General features: G+C 37.7%; 1 protein-coding gene across 1 annotated transcript in view; it reads right to left on the bottom strand.

Annotated features, from left to right (window-relative positions):
* Positions 1 to 348: 348 nt before the first annotated feature.
* The window catches only part of LOC133645308 (anoctamin-1-like), a 195,375-nt gene continuing 174,782 nt past the window's right edge, over positions 349 to 20,941 (bottom strand). Inside the window, exon 27 of the mRNA XM_062040192.1 lies at positions 349 to 3,446. Coding sequence (XP_061896176.1) covers positions 3,234 to 3,446 — 213 coding nt within the window. The 3' untranslated portion in view covers positions 349 to 3,233. The remainder of the gene's footprint in view (positions 3,447 to 20,941) is intronic.

Below are 20,941 nucleotides of genomic sequence, written 5' to 3'. Positions count from 1 at the left end.
GATGACGAGAACGACTAAGGTTGCCAGCCAATATGTGTCCGTCGGGATTCCAGCAGCTGTGGAAGGAGGCCCTGAAGCAAGCCGAGGGCCTGGACCAAAGCCCCACGCCCCATACTCTGCCCCAGCCTTCCCCAAAGCCCCCACAGCTCCAACTTTTTCTCAGCTTTTCCCTAATTTCAGCCAGCACGGACATGCCATTGCACAGTCGGCCCAATGGACTGAACCACAGGGAGAGACAGAGACAGACTGTTTGAGTGGATCTCTTTCTTCACCAGGGCAGCCGAAAGCCCAACGAGGTGTTGGCAGGCCACCAGCCTGAGGCACCACCGAGCCATCTATACGAGCTCTAATCGAACATGGACTCATACGAAATTCAGTTGTGTGTTCAAAATCAATTGATAATTAACAATATTGGTAACTACATTCATTGCAAATGCCGGGAAAAATATTTTTGCAAATGTCTTACAGTCATAAGTCTATATACATTCATCTATTTATGTTCATGATCAAAGTATTTGTTATTCCTTTACTAAATCAAAGGGTAGGCCACTAATTGTGTTCTGTGAGATGGTTTTACTGCAGGCTGGTAACAGCGATCGCTCTGAAGGAGGGTCATAGACGGAATTTTTGCCTCGTATAAAAACATTGAGGTTTTTGTAGTAGAATTTCTGACCTTTGACCTATATTGCATGTCTAATGGGAATGTACGCTCATTTGATTTCTTTCCTATTCTGTGCCAGTGGGACAAAAGTGAATGTTAAGTCGTGCCAACCTGTCTACAGAATGTGTTGACTGTCTAAAGGATTCGAGTTGTTATGGAACAGATAGGGAAAAGATAAAAGACAATGACGCACTCGATAAGGAACGATGACGCACAAAAGACATATAAAAAATGGCAGAAGACCGGAACTAGAGAGTGATTTTGGCTTGTGTGTGTCTTGTTTGCTCCGGGGGGTGACATGTGGTCTGTCTGCACGGCCAACTTAATTCAACCTGCACTTCTGATAATGGGTAAATAAATTTGTTGTACTAAACTACTTTTGTTGCCTGTTTAAGCTTCGGACAATCCACTACACAAATAATGAAAAACTAACTCAAATAAATTGCTTTTAAATTCAAACAAAAATAATTACCACAACATATTCTTTAAAACAGTACAATAAAGCACATTTCCAACAAAATAAAACACAATCAAAAATAGGCCAGAGCAGAGAGACTCATTCAGAGTTGAATTTCATTGATTGGAAGGACCACGTGGACAGACTTTTCTCCCTGAGAATACCAATACGTTTGGATTTAAATCAGATTGCATTGTTTTTGCTGATGTTTTTGTTTGTTTGACGAATAAAAGTAACAATTCATTTTGACAATACAAATTCTACAAGTAGGAAGTATGATTATACATTTGACTTTAACTAACCGAAAATGAGCACTGTGCTTTGTGCGACTTTAAGTCAGTTGTTGTCATGTGACAGTCATGTGATTATCCCATGTATAAACACATGTGAAGGAGATAGCTCTATTCTAAAAGCTAATTTATTGTAATATTCTTAGTGCTATTTTACCAAATGCTAGCATAGTGTTATAATGTTCGCATTTTAGCCATTCTTATGTTAGAATGCATATACTGTATCTATCTTCATGTAAAATAGCAATGGAATTGCCGTAACACTTTCCGTACTTAAAGACTCTGCTATGGGCTAGCATGGAAACTTTAAAGGGGAACTGCAATTTTTTTGGAATGTTTGCCTATTTTTCACATAATGCCATTTTTTTTTCATGCATTCTAAATATGCAATCAAAAGTCCGCTTAGAATGGAGCCTATATGGGAGTCGCTCTATTTTGCCTATAAAAGCCCTTAAAAACATCCAAACACCTCCATTAAGGTTTTATATACATGCTGTAATTATATATGTAATGTAGTAAGCGGCACATTATTAGTAACATAACATTTTTACGTATTTTTATAATTTTAAGCATACCCGCATTAATTTAAAAAACGCAAAAAAAGCAGACTTTTATTTACTTCTATTTACAAATTATAATGCATTAAAAAAATACATTGGTCGTCAAGTTTTTCATAATGCTTGCAAACGATAGGCAAAATTCCCAAAAAAGTGCAGTTACCCTTTGAGCGTGTTAGCATTTCAGCCATTTTCCTTATGTTAAATAGCATTTAACAACTTTATAGGACATAAACTCACCATACAATTGCATTAGCACTTTTGGTACTTAATGTTATCTTGCTAGGTGCTTTCACGCTGTTAACATTTTAGCCATTTTACTCATTATGTCTTGATGCAAATTGACCATGAAACTGCCTTAGCACTTTTTGTACTTAGTGCTATCTTGCTGAGTGCTAGCATGCTGAATGTAAAATGTTCAACATTTTAGTCATTCTCAATTTACAGGAAATAGTTTATATTCCTACATATGACAAATGAAACTCATTATAGATCTGCTTTAGCCCTTTTGGTACTTAGTGCCATATTAACAGTTGCTAACATAACATTCACCTAATGTCTTTTATGTTAAAGAGGTTCATTTAGCCTACTAATGTGTATTTATAAATAGTTGATTTATATAGGCTAGTAAGGTAAAGTTTTGTACCTGACAAGTTTCGGCTATCTTGCTTCTGCAGCCTTCCTCAGAGGTGTCACGTGATGTTAGTGTGACGTCATCTGTGACGTGTTATATGTACTTGTATGGTACAAAACTTTATGTGTACTTGTCAGGTACAAAACTTTACCTTACTAGCCTATATAAATCAACTATTTATAAATTCACCTAATGTCATTTACCAACATCTCATTAGACAAAATCACTAATGAACACAAAAACAACATTTCTACAGAAGGCCTGACATGACATTAATTATGAGTATTTCAGAACCCACCCCCCACCATTGCCAGAAATGTGTTTCATGAGGTCTGTGGTATATCCCTCATCATTTTACCTCATTTTAGTTTCTGTATGAGTTCAGAAAGAAAAAGTGTACATTGAAAAAAAAAAAATACTAACTCTAAAATGATGACGACTAATGTGAACATATTAAAGTTACAGGTCTTTACAACAAATAATCCCCAAAACTGTCTTTATTAAGGTATAACAATTCTAGCTACTGTTGAAAGTACTCAGAATGTAACCTTTAAATGTATCATTTTAATTCTAATTCGTTAAAGAGATGTGTGCTTATTTTTCAATAAAAATGTACTGCTTACAGTGGAGTAATTTATGTTTTACTACGTGCGCGTTGTAGGCTCTTGTTGGGCGATGCACAACTGTTCGGTTTTTGACTGTTTCGCAGGGCAAGCTTCCTTCCTTGCTCTTTCTTCATGAACAGCTCCACCATCATGACTTTTTCCTTGTGGATCTGCAGGCTGATGTCCTTTGGTATGTCTGCGATCAACCAATCGATGAAGTCACTCATGACTATCACCACATTCTGTGAGGAAACAAAAATGGAAAGCATCAGTATACTGACAGAGACTATCCCTAAATATACCAAAATGTATACACAGTGTTTGATGTATTGATGCTAAAAATGGATGAGGCTCAATAAAATAATTTGAAAGTACAGGTGATGGGTGATAAACATTGCCAAGAAAAATATCAGCACAAGCAATGACAACTATAACTACGAACTCAAGTATAAGTATTGTGGGCGTTCTGATAATCAGCATATACTGTAACCCTCAACTGCCCAGAGCTTTACGGCTCTTCGAACGAGTCAACAAGGCTCACAGGAGTGATGAAAGATGAGCTGATGTGGACATTAAGTGTCATGTTTACGCCCGACCTGTTGCTGGTCTAGTGATGTTCCCAGCCTTTCTGTTGGGGCAGGATTAGATATTCTTACCCTCTTCGAACTCTGTAGAGAAGCCTTTAGTTGGTAGCAAATGTTCCAGGGACGTTTAGAGGCGGCTGTAATAAAGGCTGAGCTTTTTTCATACTCATGTTAGGTCGCGTCCATAATCTTGCATTATTTTAGAGTAGTTTTGTGTTTTTATGTATATCTAACACGTTTCTGTCGAGCAAGCTAGTTTGGTCAAATGCAGTGATGTTCAAAACACTTGAGTTACTGACTAAAAGTAAATGTGTGCTGTGTAGGGCTGCAACTAACGATTATTTTGATAGTCGATTAGTCAACGATTAGTCAACTAATCGGATAATAAATCGTAAATATATTTAATGGCTCTAATTTTTCCATCAACTTATAAATGCAGTTTAGGTTATTTTAGGCATGTGCTTACTTACAACAAAGATGACTAATTAATTCATCCATCCACCCATCCAATTTCTACTGCTTGTCCCTCTCGGGGTCGCATTCATAATTATACTGTAACTGTGCTGCTCATTGGGCTGTTACAAAAATGTAAATGACTAATAAAATGTTGTCCATTTAAAAGAAGGGAAAGGCGAAGTGCTAAAAAACTATTAACCTTGTTTATGTATTAAAAATCAGTTAAAATAGTAGCAATGAAAACAAACAACAAAACACAATTTGGTGATGTTTAAAAAGCTGCACACTGGTATATTGAATATTGATCAACTCTTGGCAGTTTTAGCACTCTAAGACTCAAAGTGTATCATTATGTATTTGATTAATTCTTAAAAGGTTGGCTATTTATAGATTGTATTTTTAATCTTATGATACTTCCACATTGGTGCCTGTCTGTCTCTGTGTGTGTGTGTGTGTGTGCGTGTTCTGGCAATGCTTACTTAAGGGGGATGTCACTGTGTTTACAAAGTCACCTTTAGGGGATCTTTGACGGTATTGGGACAACAAAACAGGTCCCCTAAGGGGAAACCTTTTTAAATAATAGTCAGATCCATTCTGAAGATGCCTAAGTGATTTTTAAGCTTTGGCCTATAGAACATGTTTACTGGTTAGTTTGAGTGTGAGACATTTGCACAGCAGCCCCCTCATCGGGCTGTAGCTGGTACTGCACTCGCTGTTCTGCTCATATCCCTTCCGTGATTAGTTAATCACTTCCACCTGGTCCCCATAACGAAGGAGGTTTGTCTGCAGGAGATGTCGGCTGATGAGATACGAAAATAAGATGTTTAATCCAAAAGGTAAGTACATATTTCTTATAAATGGAGGTTATTGACTATCATTTGTACAAGAACAATTTGTTCATAACCAAGTTAAGCCAAAAAATTAGGTAAGCTGGTTACGTCTTGTGAGTTAGCATAGCACGATAACTAATTCGACCTGATTCGCTGGAGAAGCTAAGCTAAGCTAAGTATAGCTCGGAAAATAAGCATGTTTTATCAATATATATTTATATATTTTACTACAAAGAGTTAAGGATGTATTTTTTGGGGGGCGCCTTAGAGAAACTTTACCAACAGGTGCATTTAATTAAGAACATCAGCCTTGCTCCTAAAACCTTTTGAATCACTTTGTGTTGCTTTTTTTTGTCATTTGGACTGGAACTTATATATTTTACTACAAAAAAATAAGGATGTATTTTTTGGGGGGCACCTTAGCGAAATTTTACCAACAGGTGCATTGAATTAAGAATATCAGCCTTGCTCCTAGAAACCTTTTGAATCACTTTGTGTAAATGTTCTGTTTTTGCATTGCGCATTATTATGGTACACTCTTTTAGTGTATTTACGGTAATTCCCAGCATGCATTGCTCTATGCGCGGGCTCCGGTGTTTTGGTCTGTTATGTGAACGGCAGTGGCCGGTTTGTTATTGTGTTCCCTCAGTAAAGTATACGTATAAAAAGAAGAAGGTTGTCATCATTGAGTTATCAATGGTAGCAGAGGATGTCTAACAACGCTAACTACAGAGTCCCTCCTGCGTTTGAAGAAAAGAAGTCATATGAGAGCTGGAAAAATGAGGTTGAAATGTGGATACGTGTTACCGATCTGGATAAGGAGAAACAAGCATTAGCTGTTGCTCTCTCACTGAGGGGGAGAGCTAGAGATACAGCTTTGGAAATACCTGCAGATGATTTGAACAAAGATGACGGGATGAAGACCCTTGTAAAGGCATTGGATAATGTATTCTTAAAAGAAGAAAAGGACAGAGCTTATGATGCATACACAGACTTTGATAAGATTCGGAGAGAAAACGAAGTTTCCATGGTGGATTACATCGTTCAGTTGCGCTTACAGCTTGTTCAACACTTACATTTGCAAGCATGAAGTCAGCTTTAAAAAGGATTTTTGGAGACAATGTGCAGCCACCCACATGCAGCGGGGGAATTCACATGCACGAAGATGTTGCTTTTTATGTGGATCAAAGGAAAAGAGACGGAAGGAAATTTTGTTCCCAACCCGACCCAAAGAGGGCGCCATTGACTGGCTCAAACCCACTGGATAGGTTGGGCAGAAGATCTAAGTGCGCTATTTGCCAGAGTACATTTCACTGGGCTAAGGACTGCCCAAATAAGGCTGAACATGTAAAAATGACAGAGGAAAATGCAGAGACAGAAACAATTGAAGAGTGCAATGTTACATTGTTTTCTAAAGAGTCAGTTTCTGATGCTGAAATATTCATGGTAGAAGCCTTAGGTTCAGCTGTAATTGACACTGCATGCACCAGAACAGTCTGTGGTGAAAAATGGCTGGAGAATTACATTCATACACTGAAGGAGAGTGACAAGAAAAAAATTGAAAATACACATAGTAGAAGAGCTTTTAAGTTTGGTGATGGACAAGTTGTTCATTCCATAAAAAAGGTAAAAGTCCCAGCAAAAATAGGACTAACCAGGTGCCACATAGAGACTGAGGTGGTCTCAGTGAACATTCCTTTACTACTAAGTAAAACGTCACTTAAGAGGGCAAAAGCAGTGCTTGACATTGAGAATGATAAAGCCACAATGTTTCAGAAACCAGTGCCTCTTGAGATTACATCCTCAGGACACTACTGTGTAAACATAGTGGACAGAGATTGCACAGCCACCCGTGAGAATGAACCCCAAACTGATGAAGTTCTGGCCATAAGAGATGGCATGAGTAAAGATGAAAAACTCAAAGTATTGGTGAAACTTCACAAGCAGTTTGGACATGCCTCAGTTGATAAACTCAAAAAAATACTAATTAGTGCTGGAAGTAATGATGATGAGAGTGTTACTATTCTGAATGACATCGTAAGTAGCTGTGAAACATGTCTCAAGTACAACAAGCCCAAACCAAAGCCATCAGTTGGTCTACCAATGGCTTCAACATACAATGAAACTGTGGCATTAGATCTACACGAGCTAGAACCAAATGTGTGGTACCTCCACATGATTGATCACTTCACCAGGTTCAGTGCTGGTAGCATTGTTACAACAAAAAAATCCAGTGAAATTGTGAGGCACTTTATTCATTCCTGGGTGAGTGTTCAAGGAGCCCCATCTAAGATTTTTTGTGACAATGGAGGTGAATTCAATAACGATGAAATGAGGGACATGGCTGAGAACTTTAATATTGAAGTGAAAACCACTGCTGCCTACAGTCCATGGAGTAATGGATTGATGGAAAGACATAACCAGACCCTTACAGAGATCCTGTTAAAAGTGAAGAAAAGCAGTGTTTGTGACTGGAAAACAGCCCTAGATTGGGCCTTGATGGCAAAGAATACAATGCACAATGTGCATTGATTTAGTCCATACCAGCTGGTGTTTGGACAAAACCCGAACCTACCTTCTGTGCTGGTTGATAAACCGCCTGCCCTGGAGGGCACTACCATGAGTAAATGGGTAGGACAGCACATTTCAGCATTACATGAAGCAAGGACAGCGTTTACTGAGGCAGAGTGCTCTGAGAGAATCAGGAGAGCTCTGCGCACACAGCTTCGCAGCACAGATGAATACTACGAAACTGGAGATAAAGTGTACTACAAAAGAATGGACTGCAATGAATGGAAAGGCCCTGGGGTGGTAATTGGACGAGATGGGGTGGTAATATTTGTTTGACATGGAGGCTCCTATGTCCGGGTGCATCGCTGTAGACTGTGCAAGGCCACAGATCACTACACTGACACGTCACGTGACAGCCAAGAAAGCCAGACAGAACTTAATGCAGCAGAATGTGGCATTGAACATGTTGAAGATCTACCCAATACTGTATCTAGTGATGGAGACAGTGTGCCTGACACAGAGAATGCGGCAGGGAGCTCTAATAATGACAGAGACAGCAATGAGCATGATAATGATCCATCTGACAGACAACCTTCTATCATAAGAACAGACCGTAGTATGAATCTAAAGGCAGGACAATTCATTAAGTATGTGGAAAGAGACACTGGAATTTCACACACAGCAAAAGTGCTAGGTCGAGCGGGAAAGGCAACTGGAAAACACAAGAACTGGTACAATCTGGAGTACACTGGCACAACAAGGTCAGCTGACCTTTCACAGGTTGACACACTGCAGATTCAGTCATTGGACAGGGTGGAACAGCCATCTGATCACGAGGATGTACTTGTTACAAAGGATGTGTCATTTGAATCAGCTAAACTTACTGAAATCAGTAACTGGGAGAAACACGGTGTGTTTGATGAAGTAAAAAACATGGGACAAAAATGCATTTCCACAAGATGGGTGTGTACACTCAAAGACACACCAGACGGCATAGTTCCAAAAGCAAGGCTAGTGGCGAGAGGATTTGAAGAGCAAAACACAAAAGATCTCCCAAAAGACTCGCCAACATGTGCCTCAGAGTCTCTTAGACTACTCATGTCTGTGATATGTCAAAACCGATGGACACCCCACTCTATGGATATTAAGTCAGCATTCCTTCAAGGAAATGAGTTATTCCGAGACATCTATGTTCGTCCACCACCTGAAGCCAAGAGTGAGGGAACTCTATGGAAGCTAAACAAATGTGTTTATGGACTAAATGATGCATCACTGTACTGGTACAACAGGGTTAAAGAAACAATGTTGCAAACTGGAGGAAAGATGTCACAAATTGACCCTGCTATATTTTATTGGTTGTATAAAGATTGTAATGTGTCTGGGGTGCTTGCTTGTCATGTTGATGATTTCATCTGGGGTGGTTCACAGATTTTCACAACAACTGTAATCCCTCACCTGCAATCTGCCTTTCAAGTGGGCAGAGAAGAACATGACAGCTTTCGCTATGTAGGCATGGAGTATGTCACTGCAAATGGAGTAACATGTATGCATCAAGACAATTACATACAGAATCTCCAGCCAATTCACATAGACATCTGCAGAGCCATGAGACGGGATGCTCTTTTGACTGAAAGTGAAATTGATGACCTGAGATCAAAAATAGGTCAACTTCTGTGGGTTGCCAGACAAAGTAGACCGGATATTATGTTTGATACATGTGTCCTTGCAGCTAACATAAAACATGCTACTGTGCAGACTTTACATGACACAAACAAGGTGGTGAGAAAATTGAAATCAGAACATGTGACACTGAAGTTTCAGAACCTGGGAAAAGACAGTTCTCTAAAGCTAGTAGTGTTCTGCGACGCCTCGCTGGGAAACCTTACAGACGGAGGCACTCAAGGGGGACATCTCATTCTGCTGATGGGTGAGGAAGGAAGATTCTCCCCTGTGTATTGGCAGTCAAAAAAGATCAGAAGAGTCGTACGGAGCACTCTTGCTGGAGAAACTCTTGCCCTTGCCGATGCTGTTGACAGTGCCATTTCTTTATCTGACCTTCATGCAGAACTTACCACAGGGAATGTATCACAACATGTCTTACCAATAGTGTGTGTCACTGATAACCACTCCCTTGCAGACACCATCAAGTCTACAAAGTCAGTGACAGAGAAAAGGCTCCGCCTTGAAATAAGTGGCATCAAAGAACTTCTTCAGTGTAAAAGAATTAAACAGATTCTCTGGGCACCTACTGGAGAGCAGCTAGCTGACTGTTTGACAAAACGAGGTGCATCCGCACTTCAGCTCCTAAAGGCACTCAGTGTTGGAGAGTGGAAACTGGAATAGAGACTATTCTTTTGTGGACAGTTTTTTTTATAAGTTTTTTTTGTTGGTCACCATGTTCTTACATTTTCATACTTATGGACATTAATAATAGACTGTGATTTTTTGTGTTAAAAAAACTAAAAAGAAAAAGTGGGAGATTGTAAATGTTCTGTTTTTGCATTGCGCATTATTATGGTACACTCTTTTAGTGTATTTACGGTAATTCCCAGCATGCATTGCTCTATGCGCGGGCTCCGGTGTTTTGGTCTGTTATGTGAACGGCAGCGGCCGGTTTGTTATTGTGTTCCCTCAGTAAAGTATACATATAAAAAGAAGAAGGTTGTCGTCATTGAGTTATCACTTTGTGTTGCTTTTTTTTTGTCATTTGGACTGGAACTTATATATTTTACTACAAAGAGTTAAGAATGTATTTTTTGGGGGGCACCTTAGAGAAACTTTACCAACAGGTGCATTTAATTAAGAACATCAGCATTGCTCCTGGAAACCTTTTGAATCACTTTGTGTTGCTTTTTATTGTCATTTGGACTGGTTCATAGTCAAAGTAGCTCTAATTTAATTCTAATTGGTTGTCTATAAGGACTTCTAAGAAGTTATATGTATAGGTATGATGGACATTGGAGATTTAGGATATTTTAAAAACCTCACATTGATTTTGCTTCACACATTTTAGATGAAAGACAGATGTCCTGGCTCAATAAGTCCTCCAGCCTGTGACAGCACAACAGTAGACTACATGGACTTGGACATAAACAGTATAACACCTTAAGTCACTGGAACAGAGGAACCCTGCTCAAGTCAGGAAACAATTGACACCGTAGTTGTTTGTGCTCTCCTCAAAAAACATGGAAAACGTGTTTACAACAAAATACATTATTGCTTGTATTGCAGAAAGCCTTATGCCAAGATGGCAAGGCATCTAGAAAGTGCAGACAAAAACACATTGGAAGTAGCCACAGCTCTTAGCTTTCCAACGAGTTCCATGGAGAGAAAAACAGCTAGAGTATATTCGTAATAAAGGGAACTTATGCTCACAATGCTGCTATTATGGAGTCAGGAAAGGGTGAACTAGTGCTATTCAAACGACCACCTAAAGAAGCTAAAGGAAATGATTTTATGCACTGTGCATATTGCCAAGGACTGTATACCAGAAAGGTACTGTGGAGACACATGCAAAGTTGTCGCCTCAAACCTGCATCAGTCACCCGAAAACCAGGAAAGAACCCCGTCCAGTCCATGTGCACATATACTGGGCCTGTGCCTTCAAGTATATCCAAACAACTGTGGGGAGTAATCACAGAAATAATAAAAGATGACCATGTCATCACAGATCTTGGGCAGCACCTGTTGAACAAAAGTGGTATGTCAGCAAAAAATCAACAATGTGTCAGAGAGAAGATGCGGGAATTAGGAAGACTGATTCATAATGCCAGGAGAGTAATAACCTTGAAAAAAATGGAGGATTTTGTGAATCCTAAGAACTACTTGGAGATGGTCAAAGCTGTCAAATCTACTTGTGGCTATGATAGTGACTCTAACAAATTCTGGATTCCATCCATCCATCCATTTTCTACCGCTTATTCCCTTTGGGGTCGCGGAGGGCGCTGGAACCTATCTCAGCTACAATCGGGCGGAAGGCGGGGTACACCCTGGACAAGTCGCCACCTCATCGCAGAATTCTGGATTCCATCACTGGCAATTAAACTTGGGAATTCCCTGGTTAAAGTCAGCAAACTATTGAAAGCACAATGTTTGATAATGAACAATGAAGAGCTGGTAAGGAATGCCACTCAGTTTCAAGATGTCCATCGTGAGAAGTGGAACGAGTTGATCTCTGCAACAGCCCTGAGGAACATGGCTTAAGGAAAGTGGAATGCACCACAACTTATGCCCTTCACTGAGGATGTTCAAAAAATGCATCAGTTTCTCAGTCAAATGCATGTTGAGTGCAGCAGTGGGCTATCTGAAAATGCTTCCACAAAGGCCTGGTCAGACCTGACAAAAGTATGTTTGACACAAATCATCCTCTTTAACAGACGAAGAGAAGGAGAGGTAGCAGCTATGCCCTTGTTGGCTTTTTTGTCAAGAGACACAACTGATCCTCATGAAGATGTTGACTGGGCACTCTCTGAAGTGGAAAAAAACTGTGCAGACATTTTTCAAGGATTGTCATCAGGGGAAAACGAGGCAGACCTGTTCCTATTCTCTTGACTCCAAAAATGGTGTGTGCATTAGAACTTCTCGTTAAGTACAGAGAAACCTGTGGGGTTCTCAAAGACAACAGTTACCTGTTTGCAAGACCCACAGCGATGACGCATTTCCGTGGTTCTGACTGCATACGAGACTATGCAAAAGCATGTCATGCAAAGTGTCCTGTGTCACTTACATCCACGAAACTACGAAAACATGCTGCCACCCTTTCAACTGTGCTAAACATGACAGACACAGAGATGGACCAGCTGGCCAACTTTCTTGGCCATGATATTAGAATCCATCGCAAGTTCTATAGACTCCCTGAAAATAAATCAGCAAAGTTTTGATGGCACTCGAGCAAGGTCGATTATCAGAGTTCCATGGCAAGAACTTAGATGAAATCACAATTGGTCCAAATGGTATGTTGTCATCTTTGTTGTTTCCTTTGTCTATAATTTTTTTCCATCCTTTTGTTTGGTTTGAACTCAATTATAAGCTTAATATGGTATGTCTCCCACAGAAAGTGTTGTGGAAACTGAAGAGGAAGATCTTACCAGAGAGGACAAAAACTATTAATTTCCTGATAATGGTATGTAATGTCAATACTCATTTTTGTGGTTTATTAAATGTGGCCTATGGTAAGCATGACACTGAATGTTTATTACATTGAACCAACAGAAGAGGGGGCCTTTCCAACCACTGAGGAGGAAGCAATCCCACAACCCAAGAGACTGACACAACTTTCAAAAGAAGAGGAGGTATCATCAGGAGATCATGCAGTGAGACATTCTTCCAAAGGTAAACTATATACATAAACTGTTTTTTTAGTCAAGTTTTATCAGTATTTGTTTTCTCACAAATAATGCAAATGCATATGTATGCTTTGTTCTCTGTGGGTTAGAGACAATATAGGAAACAAATGTATAACTTAATTTCTTAATCTTCTTTTATTTCTTTTATTTCCATACACATATTTTGTATGGTCAACATGACAATATCTTAAGCATGACACTGAATGTTTATTACATTGAACCAACAGAAGAGGGGGCCTTTCCAACCACTGAGGAGGAAGCGATCCCACCCCCCAAGAGCCTGACACAACTTTCAAAAGAAGATAAGGTATCATCAGGAGATCGTGCAGTGAGGCATTCTTCAAAAGGTAAACTATATACATAAACTGTTTTTTTAGTCAAGTTTTATCAGTATTTGTTTTCTCACAAATAATGCAAATGCATATGTATGCTTTGTTCTCTGTGGGTTAGAGACAATATAGGAAACAAATGTATAACTTAATTTCTTAATCTTCTTTTATTTCTTTTATTTCCATACACATATTTTGTATGGTCAACATGACAATATCTTAAGCATGACACTGAATGTTTATTACATTGAACCAACAGAAGAGGGGGCCTTTCCAACCACTGAGGAGGAAGCAATCCCACCCCCCAAGAGCCTGACACAACTTTCAAAAGAAGATAAGGTATCATCAGGAGATCGTGCAGTGAGGCATTCTTCAAAAGGTAAACTATATACATAAACTGTTTTTTTAGTCAAGTTTTATCAGTCTTTGTTTTCTCACAAATAATGCAAATGCATATGTATGCATTGTTCTCTGTGGATTAGAGACATTATAGGAAACAAATGTATAACTTAATTTCTTAATCTTCTTTTATTTCTTTTATTTTCATACACATATTTTGTATGGTCACTTGCAGGTAAAGCTGCCCAGAAAAGGCGACCCTGGACACAGAAAGAGGTGTAGACTGTCGAGAAGCACATGAAGCGATTCATCCGTTCTGGTATTGTACCAGCAAAGACTGACTGTTTAAAATGTTTGAGGGCCGAACCGGAAGCTCTCCAAAACCGGGAATGGCAAGCATTGAAGTTCTATGTGTACAACCGCATTACGACCTACAAAAGGCGCAATGTTGTTAAAAATAAAAAGTAAAAATAAAAGTTTGAATGAGTTTGTATTTTATTTTTGTGGTTTAACGTAAGATAAGATAATCCTTTATTGATCCCAAATTTGGGTTACTTTGTTTACGTGTTTCAAATATTGGTAAAAGAGAAAATACATTTTCTTGAAAAGTGAAACATGTGTTATCCTGGCATTAATAGTACTGTAATTCTGTATGGTATCCATCCTTAGTTAAAACTAATATATTTTTCCCTTGTCCCCACAAGTGATGATCAAAAACTTGGTCCCCATTCTAAATGATAACCAGTATGTGTGTGTGTGTGTGTGTGTGTCGCGCAAGCGGGTCGTGTTTGTCAAAGCGTTTTAAAACGTACTTGAATTGATGTAGACAGTTGATGTAGAAAAAAAAAAAAAGAACTGATGTAGACAAAGTTTAGCTGGTTGACTTTGGTTAAAATGATAGTTAAAGTTATTTTTCACACAACTGCATCTCACTCTTGTTAGTGAGCTAGCAAGGTTGAAGCTAACAGTACTCTTACCAAGACTATGTCCGCGTCCTTCCTCCAAATGTCCGACATCATGTCTCCGCTCTAAGTGCTCGCTTGTCACAGATATACTGCCATAAAATACAAGGTCCGCTTTGCAAAATTGAGCAAAGTATTTATGTTTCAAGAATAAGAGGAAATATCCTCACATTTCACATGTTATCACTTGCGTTGTTTTTGCGAGTGACCCACTTCAGGCCGGAAAAACACAAGTGATGATGTCATCACAACTATTGTCGACAAATATAATTGTCGGCGACAAATTTTATTGTCGACACTCCACTGTATACATTCATGCAGTGTTTAGTGACCAGGAGGCTGTCTAACACACTCCCGACGGCGCAATAAACGTAAACAAAAACACACAAAATGACAAAAAAAATGTTTACCCTTATTTAGCCAAAATCCTAATTAGATTTTGACTAACAGTTACTGAATTTTTTTAAACTTTCGATTGAAGTATGCTACTACACCATATATATATATATGTATATATATATATATATATATATATATATATATATATATATATATATATATATATATATATATATGTATATATATATATATATATATATATATATATATATAGACAGAAATGGGAGAACGGATGCATTTTGGCTTAAGAACTAACGAAAAAGGTGAAGTTATAACACTGAAACGCCCTCAGGAAGAGGTGCTTTAAGACATGGGTAGCGGCTAAAGTCCACCCCCAGTCGGCAGTGTTTTAGCTACTTCTAAATCACTAATCCTCGCCTCCATGGCGACAAATCAAGTAAGTTTCTTATAAGTATCATCCCTGCAGGACGAGGAATAGCTAAACATGCACTACACACCGTAGCTCACCGGCGTCAAAATGTAAACAAACGCCATTGGTGGATCTACACCTAACACCCACTGTAATGATACCAAGTACAGTAGCGTATCTAGTCGATACTACTATTCTACTCGATATTTTTTGGCATCACAACATCTTCTTTTGTTTAAAAAAAAATTATATTATGTTTATAAACTCAGGAAATACATCCCTTGACACATGAGGACTTTGAATATGACTAATGTATGATCCTGTAATGACTTGGTATCGGATTGATACCCAAATTTGTGGTATCATCCAAAACTAATGTAAAGTATCAAACAGAAGAATAAGTGATTATTACATTTTAACAGAAGTGTAGATAGAACATGTTAAAAGAGAAAGTAAGCAGATAATAACAGTAAATGAACAAGTAGATTAATAATTCATTTTCTACCACTTTTCCTTAATAATTTTGACAAAATAATAGAATGATAAATGACACAATATGTTACTGCATATGTCAGCAGCTAAATTAGGAGCCTTTGTTTGCTTACTTACTACTAAAAGACAAGTTATGTTCACTATTTTATTTAAGGACTAAATTGCACTAATAAACATGTTGAATGTACACTTAAGATTTTTTGTTAAAATAAAGCCAATAATGCAATTTTTGTGGTCCCCTTTATTTAGAAAAGTACTGAAAGGTACCGAAAAGTATCTAAATAATTTTGGTACTGTAGTAGAATTTCTGACCTTTTGACCTATATTTCTTGTCTTTTAAGAATGTCCGCTCATTTTCAATACTCTTGTATTTTGTGCCATTGAATGGACCAGTTGTGGGACAAAAGTGAATATTAAGTCGTGCCAACCTGTCTACAGAATGTGTTGACTGTCTAAAGGATTCGAGTTATTATGGAACAGATAGGGAAAAGATAAAAGACACTGACGCACTCGATAAGGAACGATGACGCACAAAAGACATATAAAAAATGGCAGAAGACCGGAACTCGGGGGTGATTTTGGCTTGTGTGTGTCTTGGTTGCTCCGGAGTAACTTGTGGTATGTCTGCACGGCCAACTCAATTCAACCTGCACTTCTGATAATGGGTAAATAAATTTGTTGTACTAAACTACTTTTGTTGCCTGCTTAAGCTTCGGACAATCCACTACACAAATTGGCGTCACGAACAGGATGGTTTAGAAGCTACAGGTCGACAGCCGCTCTCGCTCTCTCTGTCAGGCAGACAGTGTGCTGCACGCGCGCATCTAATACAAGGTAAGCGTTTTGCTTAAAGTGTAAACATTTTCTGCCAGGAGAGAGCCGGATCGATAAGACTAATTGCTGAATCTATTTTTGATAAAAGATAGGTTTAGTCAGGTTCTCCAAAAACAACCTGGAATGGGGTAAATTATGGTTGGATTGAGTTGTTTTATATGTGATCATTTGTCTGTGTGTTTGTTGAAAACTTGTGATTTCTTGTTTTTAACATGAGGGGATTGTTGATAGAATTTTGGTGGTTTGGAGTGTAGAAGCATAGACTATGTGAGACGAAAAATTTCTTTTAACCTCTTCATCCTCTGTCGTTGCTGGCAGAAGATGCTTCTTTCTGCAAGTGCATCAGAATTAGCCAGAGTTGGATACAGCTAAATTTAAGGCAGGGATTGCTAACTGATGTGACATTTGGCCCATACAAATTTATGAAGTCTATGAATGTGCGAAATATCTCTCTATGTGGAAACTGCAGCGTTGGAAAAGCCTCATTTTGGGTGACCGTTTGGTGACTGCGGTAAAGGAGATCAACTGAGCTGTATTTGTCACAACGTTCTGTTTAATTGGCTGCAGTATAGATGGATATTGATCGGGCTGCATATGGTAGAGCTTTGGTGGAGCTTTGGTGAAGCTTTGGTGAAACTGTATGGAACTGACCAAAACATGATGACTGTAGAGCGTTGGGTGATTATCAGTGACTCTATGGTGCTTTTATGCTGTTGCCGTGTATTGGTCAGGGAGTAAAACCAGGGGCTGCTCCGCTGAATGGGTTAATCGCCGTTGTATGAGTAATGATGGGACCTGTGTTTGTTAATGAGACGGCCGATTCCACAAAAGCACGCGTGCATTAGTTGTTTATATTGGTCCGGACCAGGGGGGAGTGGTTTGTGGGATAAAAATGTGTGTTTTTTAAATTTATATATATATATCTGCATATTTTAATAACTTTTGTGTAGCACCTGGTTTCTTGTCTGGTTTAATCCCCCCCTACCTTCCCCCCCTCTCGCAACCTCCCTTCACGCTTTTTCTCACAGCCCCGCTATCTGTAAAAGTTTGGAAATTGTCTAAAATGTGTGTGCGTGTGAGAAAGTAGACAAAGTTTATGTACAGAAAACATATGAGTGTATGATCTATCCATTTAATTATCTTATTCCGCTCTCGGAGGTTGGATCGCGGGGGCAGCAGCCTAAGCAGGGAAGTCCAGAATACTCTCCTTAAACTTGACTATTTGTCCATCTAAGAGTGAATGATAAATGTTGTTCTTATTATTAAGGTTCTGATATGATACAGCTGTGCTTCTGGATGAGAAAAATAGTTGTCTATTGCATTTACTTTTAACTGTGCTGGTAAATTCTCTGTGTGAGTGACTGTGTGACGCATATAAAGAAAAAAAAAAAAAAAAAAAAGGGAGTCTAAGCTGGAAGACATTTTGAGATAAGAGTGTGTGCGTGTGGCGAGGCTGTGTGAGTGTCAGCTGTACGAGGCGTGGGCCGAAGAGGTGTGACAATGTTAGGATAGCATTGAGCTAGGTTAGCATTGTGTTAGCATAGCATTGAGCTAGGTTAGCATTGTGTTAGCAAAAGTTTGCTTACTGAGGCATAGTAAGGCTAAGTTAGCATCTAGCTTGGCATTACTAAGTGTGGTTGAACAGTTATTCTCGGTCTGTAGAGTGTGCTAGTAGTAGGTGCTAGCTAAGTCCAGTAAAATAATAGATATATGGAAAATTACACGTTTAAATATCAATAAATAAATATGGATTGTGGGACATTGAAACATTGTTTAATTCATCATTCATTTATATGTCTAGTATACTTTTTTTGGTACAGCCTTGTTGCTTATCTGATCCATCCAGTTTCTGTGTGGAAGTTGAGACAAACACACACGCACGAACATCATAGATTAGGACACATTGTAACTTTGAATTAATAGTTATACAACAAATAAATTAATAATATTGAATTTAAATTTGATAAAGATACATTGATTATACATTGACATTTACATTTTTTTTAGGAATAAACACACAATAAAATAAAAGTTAAATTTATATTCTAATACATCTAAGGGCATCTGTGAAACATAGAGTCTGAAGAAGTACAGATAAGAGCCACTCAGCGCCATTGTCAAAACAAAACGTAGAGAAGCGTTAAACAAATTCTAATCAGAAGGAAGACAGACCAAAATATGAGAACTTAAGTAAACAGACAGCAAGTAAACCAGAAATAATAATGTAAATAAATAACAAAGAAAGCAAATTTCTATGTGACATTGGTGCATGTAGAATTACAAATAGAGAATAAAACTAAATGGAAATAACTGTCTGCAAGATGAGCATGACGTCATGAATTGTGCTCGGGTTTAGTAATAGATAGATAGATAGACAGATAAAACGTTATTGATTCCTTCAGGAGAGTTCCCTTTGGAAGAAGAACTAAAAAGTAAACAGTAACTAATAAGGGTATAAATGGAAACAAAATAGATTCTATTAAAAGAGAAACTAGGCATTAACGACCATGATATAAAAAAGTATTGCACTGTTATTGTTTTGCATTCCCTGTCATCCTAGCCCCCCCAAAGAGGAGTTGTACAGTGTAATGATGTAGGAGACAAAAGATTTTTTTATAGGCTAAACCAGTAGTTCTCAAAGGAGGGTATGGTGTTTCCGCCCGGACAAAAAAGGGAGGTACTTGAAGGTATGCCAAGGGGTACCTGAGATTTTAAATATTTTAAAATAGCGACAATTCAAAATCCTTTATATGTATAATTATAGAAGAATAATTCTTCAACAAAATAAATATTTAGAATTAAGTTCACGAGCCCAGATGGATCTCCATGGCAATATCCAAAGAAGGTTGATGATTGATTATATGTATAGAAATCTTTATTATAATTTAATCACTTGTTTAATTTTTAAAACGTTTTAGTTATTCTTATTTTTTTTGTTTGTCCAAATAAGTCAAGTAAGACCACAACAAATGAGCAATATGGTGCACTGTTATACAATTTAATAAATCAGAAAATAATGACATTATGCTGTATTTTATTTATTTATTTTACTGGGAAAAAAGGTTGAAAACCACTGCCCTAAATCATATCTAAAGCTAAAATTATTTTATAAGACTGATTATTTTGGATTATTGTGTTTGTATTGTGAGAGAAGGAGAGAAAGTGACAAATGAAGGTATTCGTAAATGGTATGCTGTTGATTGGGGTTAGCTGCAAGTTTGTTTATTTGTTTGTTTAGTTGTTTGAGTGAAATGGGAAGAAATCAATAGGAATACTTACATGCAAAATGGAATAAAACTATGAGTGCGATAGATAATGAATGAATAAATGAAATAAGTTTATTTTGGTCATATAATCAACCATCAAACAATTTGTGTGAGCAGTTTAACAGTAAATTAGACATATTAACAATCATACACATTTACACACAGAAAAAAAAAAAGAAAAAAAAAGAATGACCGAAAAAAGAATAGGCGGACGCCAAAGCTTATATTGGCCTATGATATACAATTACTGAACATTAAATTACCTGGAACCTCAACGTTAAAAGATGAAAGTAATTGTTACTATATTTTATAATGTTCAAAAAACTTTACCTTTCAAGGGTCTCCAAAACCATAACAAAAAACTACATGTGTTCAGCTCATCACTGAGGATGGTACATCATTTAACTCCTAAAACTGAAATACATTTGTGTTTTTATTTTATTTTACTTGACCTATTTCAAAAATCAATATCCCCCATAAATGATAGTTTTCTCCTCATAATGTAAACAAGCTAAGAATACAAACTGGAAGGCTGTTGTTCTTTACTTGGAAACATAATTGCCATTGTTTTAAAATTAAATTATCTGAACATTTAACACATTATGACTTAAAAAAATGGATTGATATGATCATAATAATAATGCTTTGTGTATTATTGAAATGAGCCTTTTAATTTTAAGTATTGGGTCTATAATTCTTCTATAAACATTTCCCCAAACTTCAAAACAATATTACATATGGAAAAATAAATGAATAATATAACATGTGCAGACATTTCTTATTTAGCATGGGTTTAACTTTATACCGAATAGCAATGGATTTGGATATTTTCTTTAATATGTTCAATATGTGGCTTCCAACATATTAATGATCAATTATTATTCTCAAGAATGTAGTTCATATACTCTGTCAATTTCCACTTGATTTAACTTTAATTTTTGTTTCACAATTTGACTATGCACCCTGGACAGGTCGCCACTCATCACAGGGCCAACACAGATAGATAGACAGACAACATTC

This window comes from Entelurus aequoreus, unplaced genomic scaffold (genome assembly GCF_033978785.1).
Source record: "Entelurus aequoreus isolate RoL-2023_Sb unplaced genomic scaffold, RoL_Eaeq_v1.1 HiC_scaffold_36, whole genome shotgun sequence".
Taxonomy (NCBI): domain Eukaryota; kingdom Metazoa; phylum Chordata; class Actinopteri; order Syngnathiformes; family Syngnathidae; genus Entelurus; species Entelurus aequoreus.
This window is presented reverse-complemented; position numbering and strand designations above follow the sequence as displayed.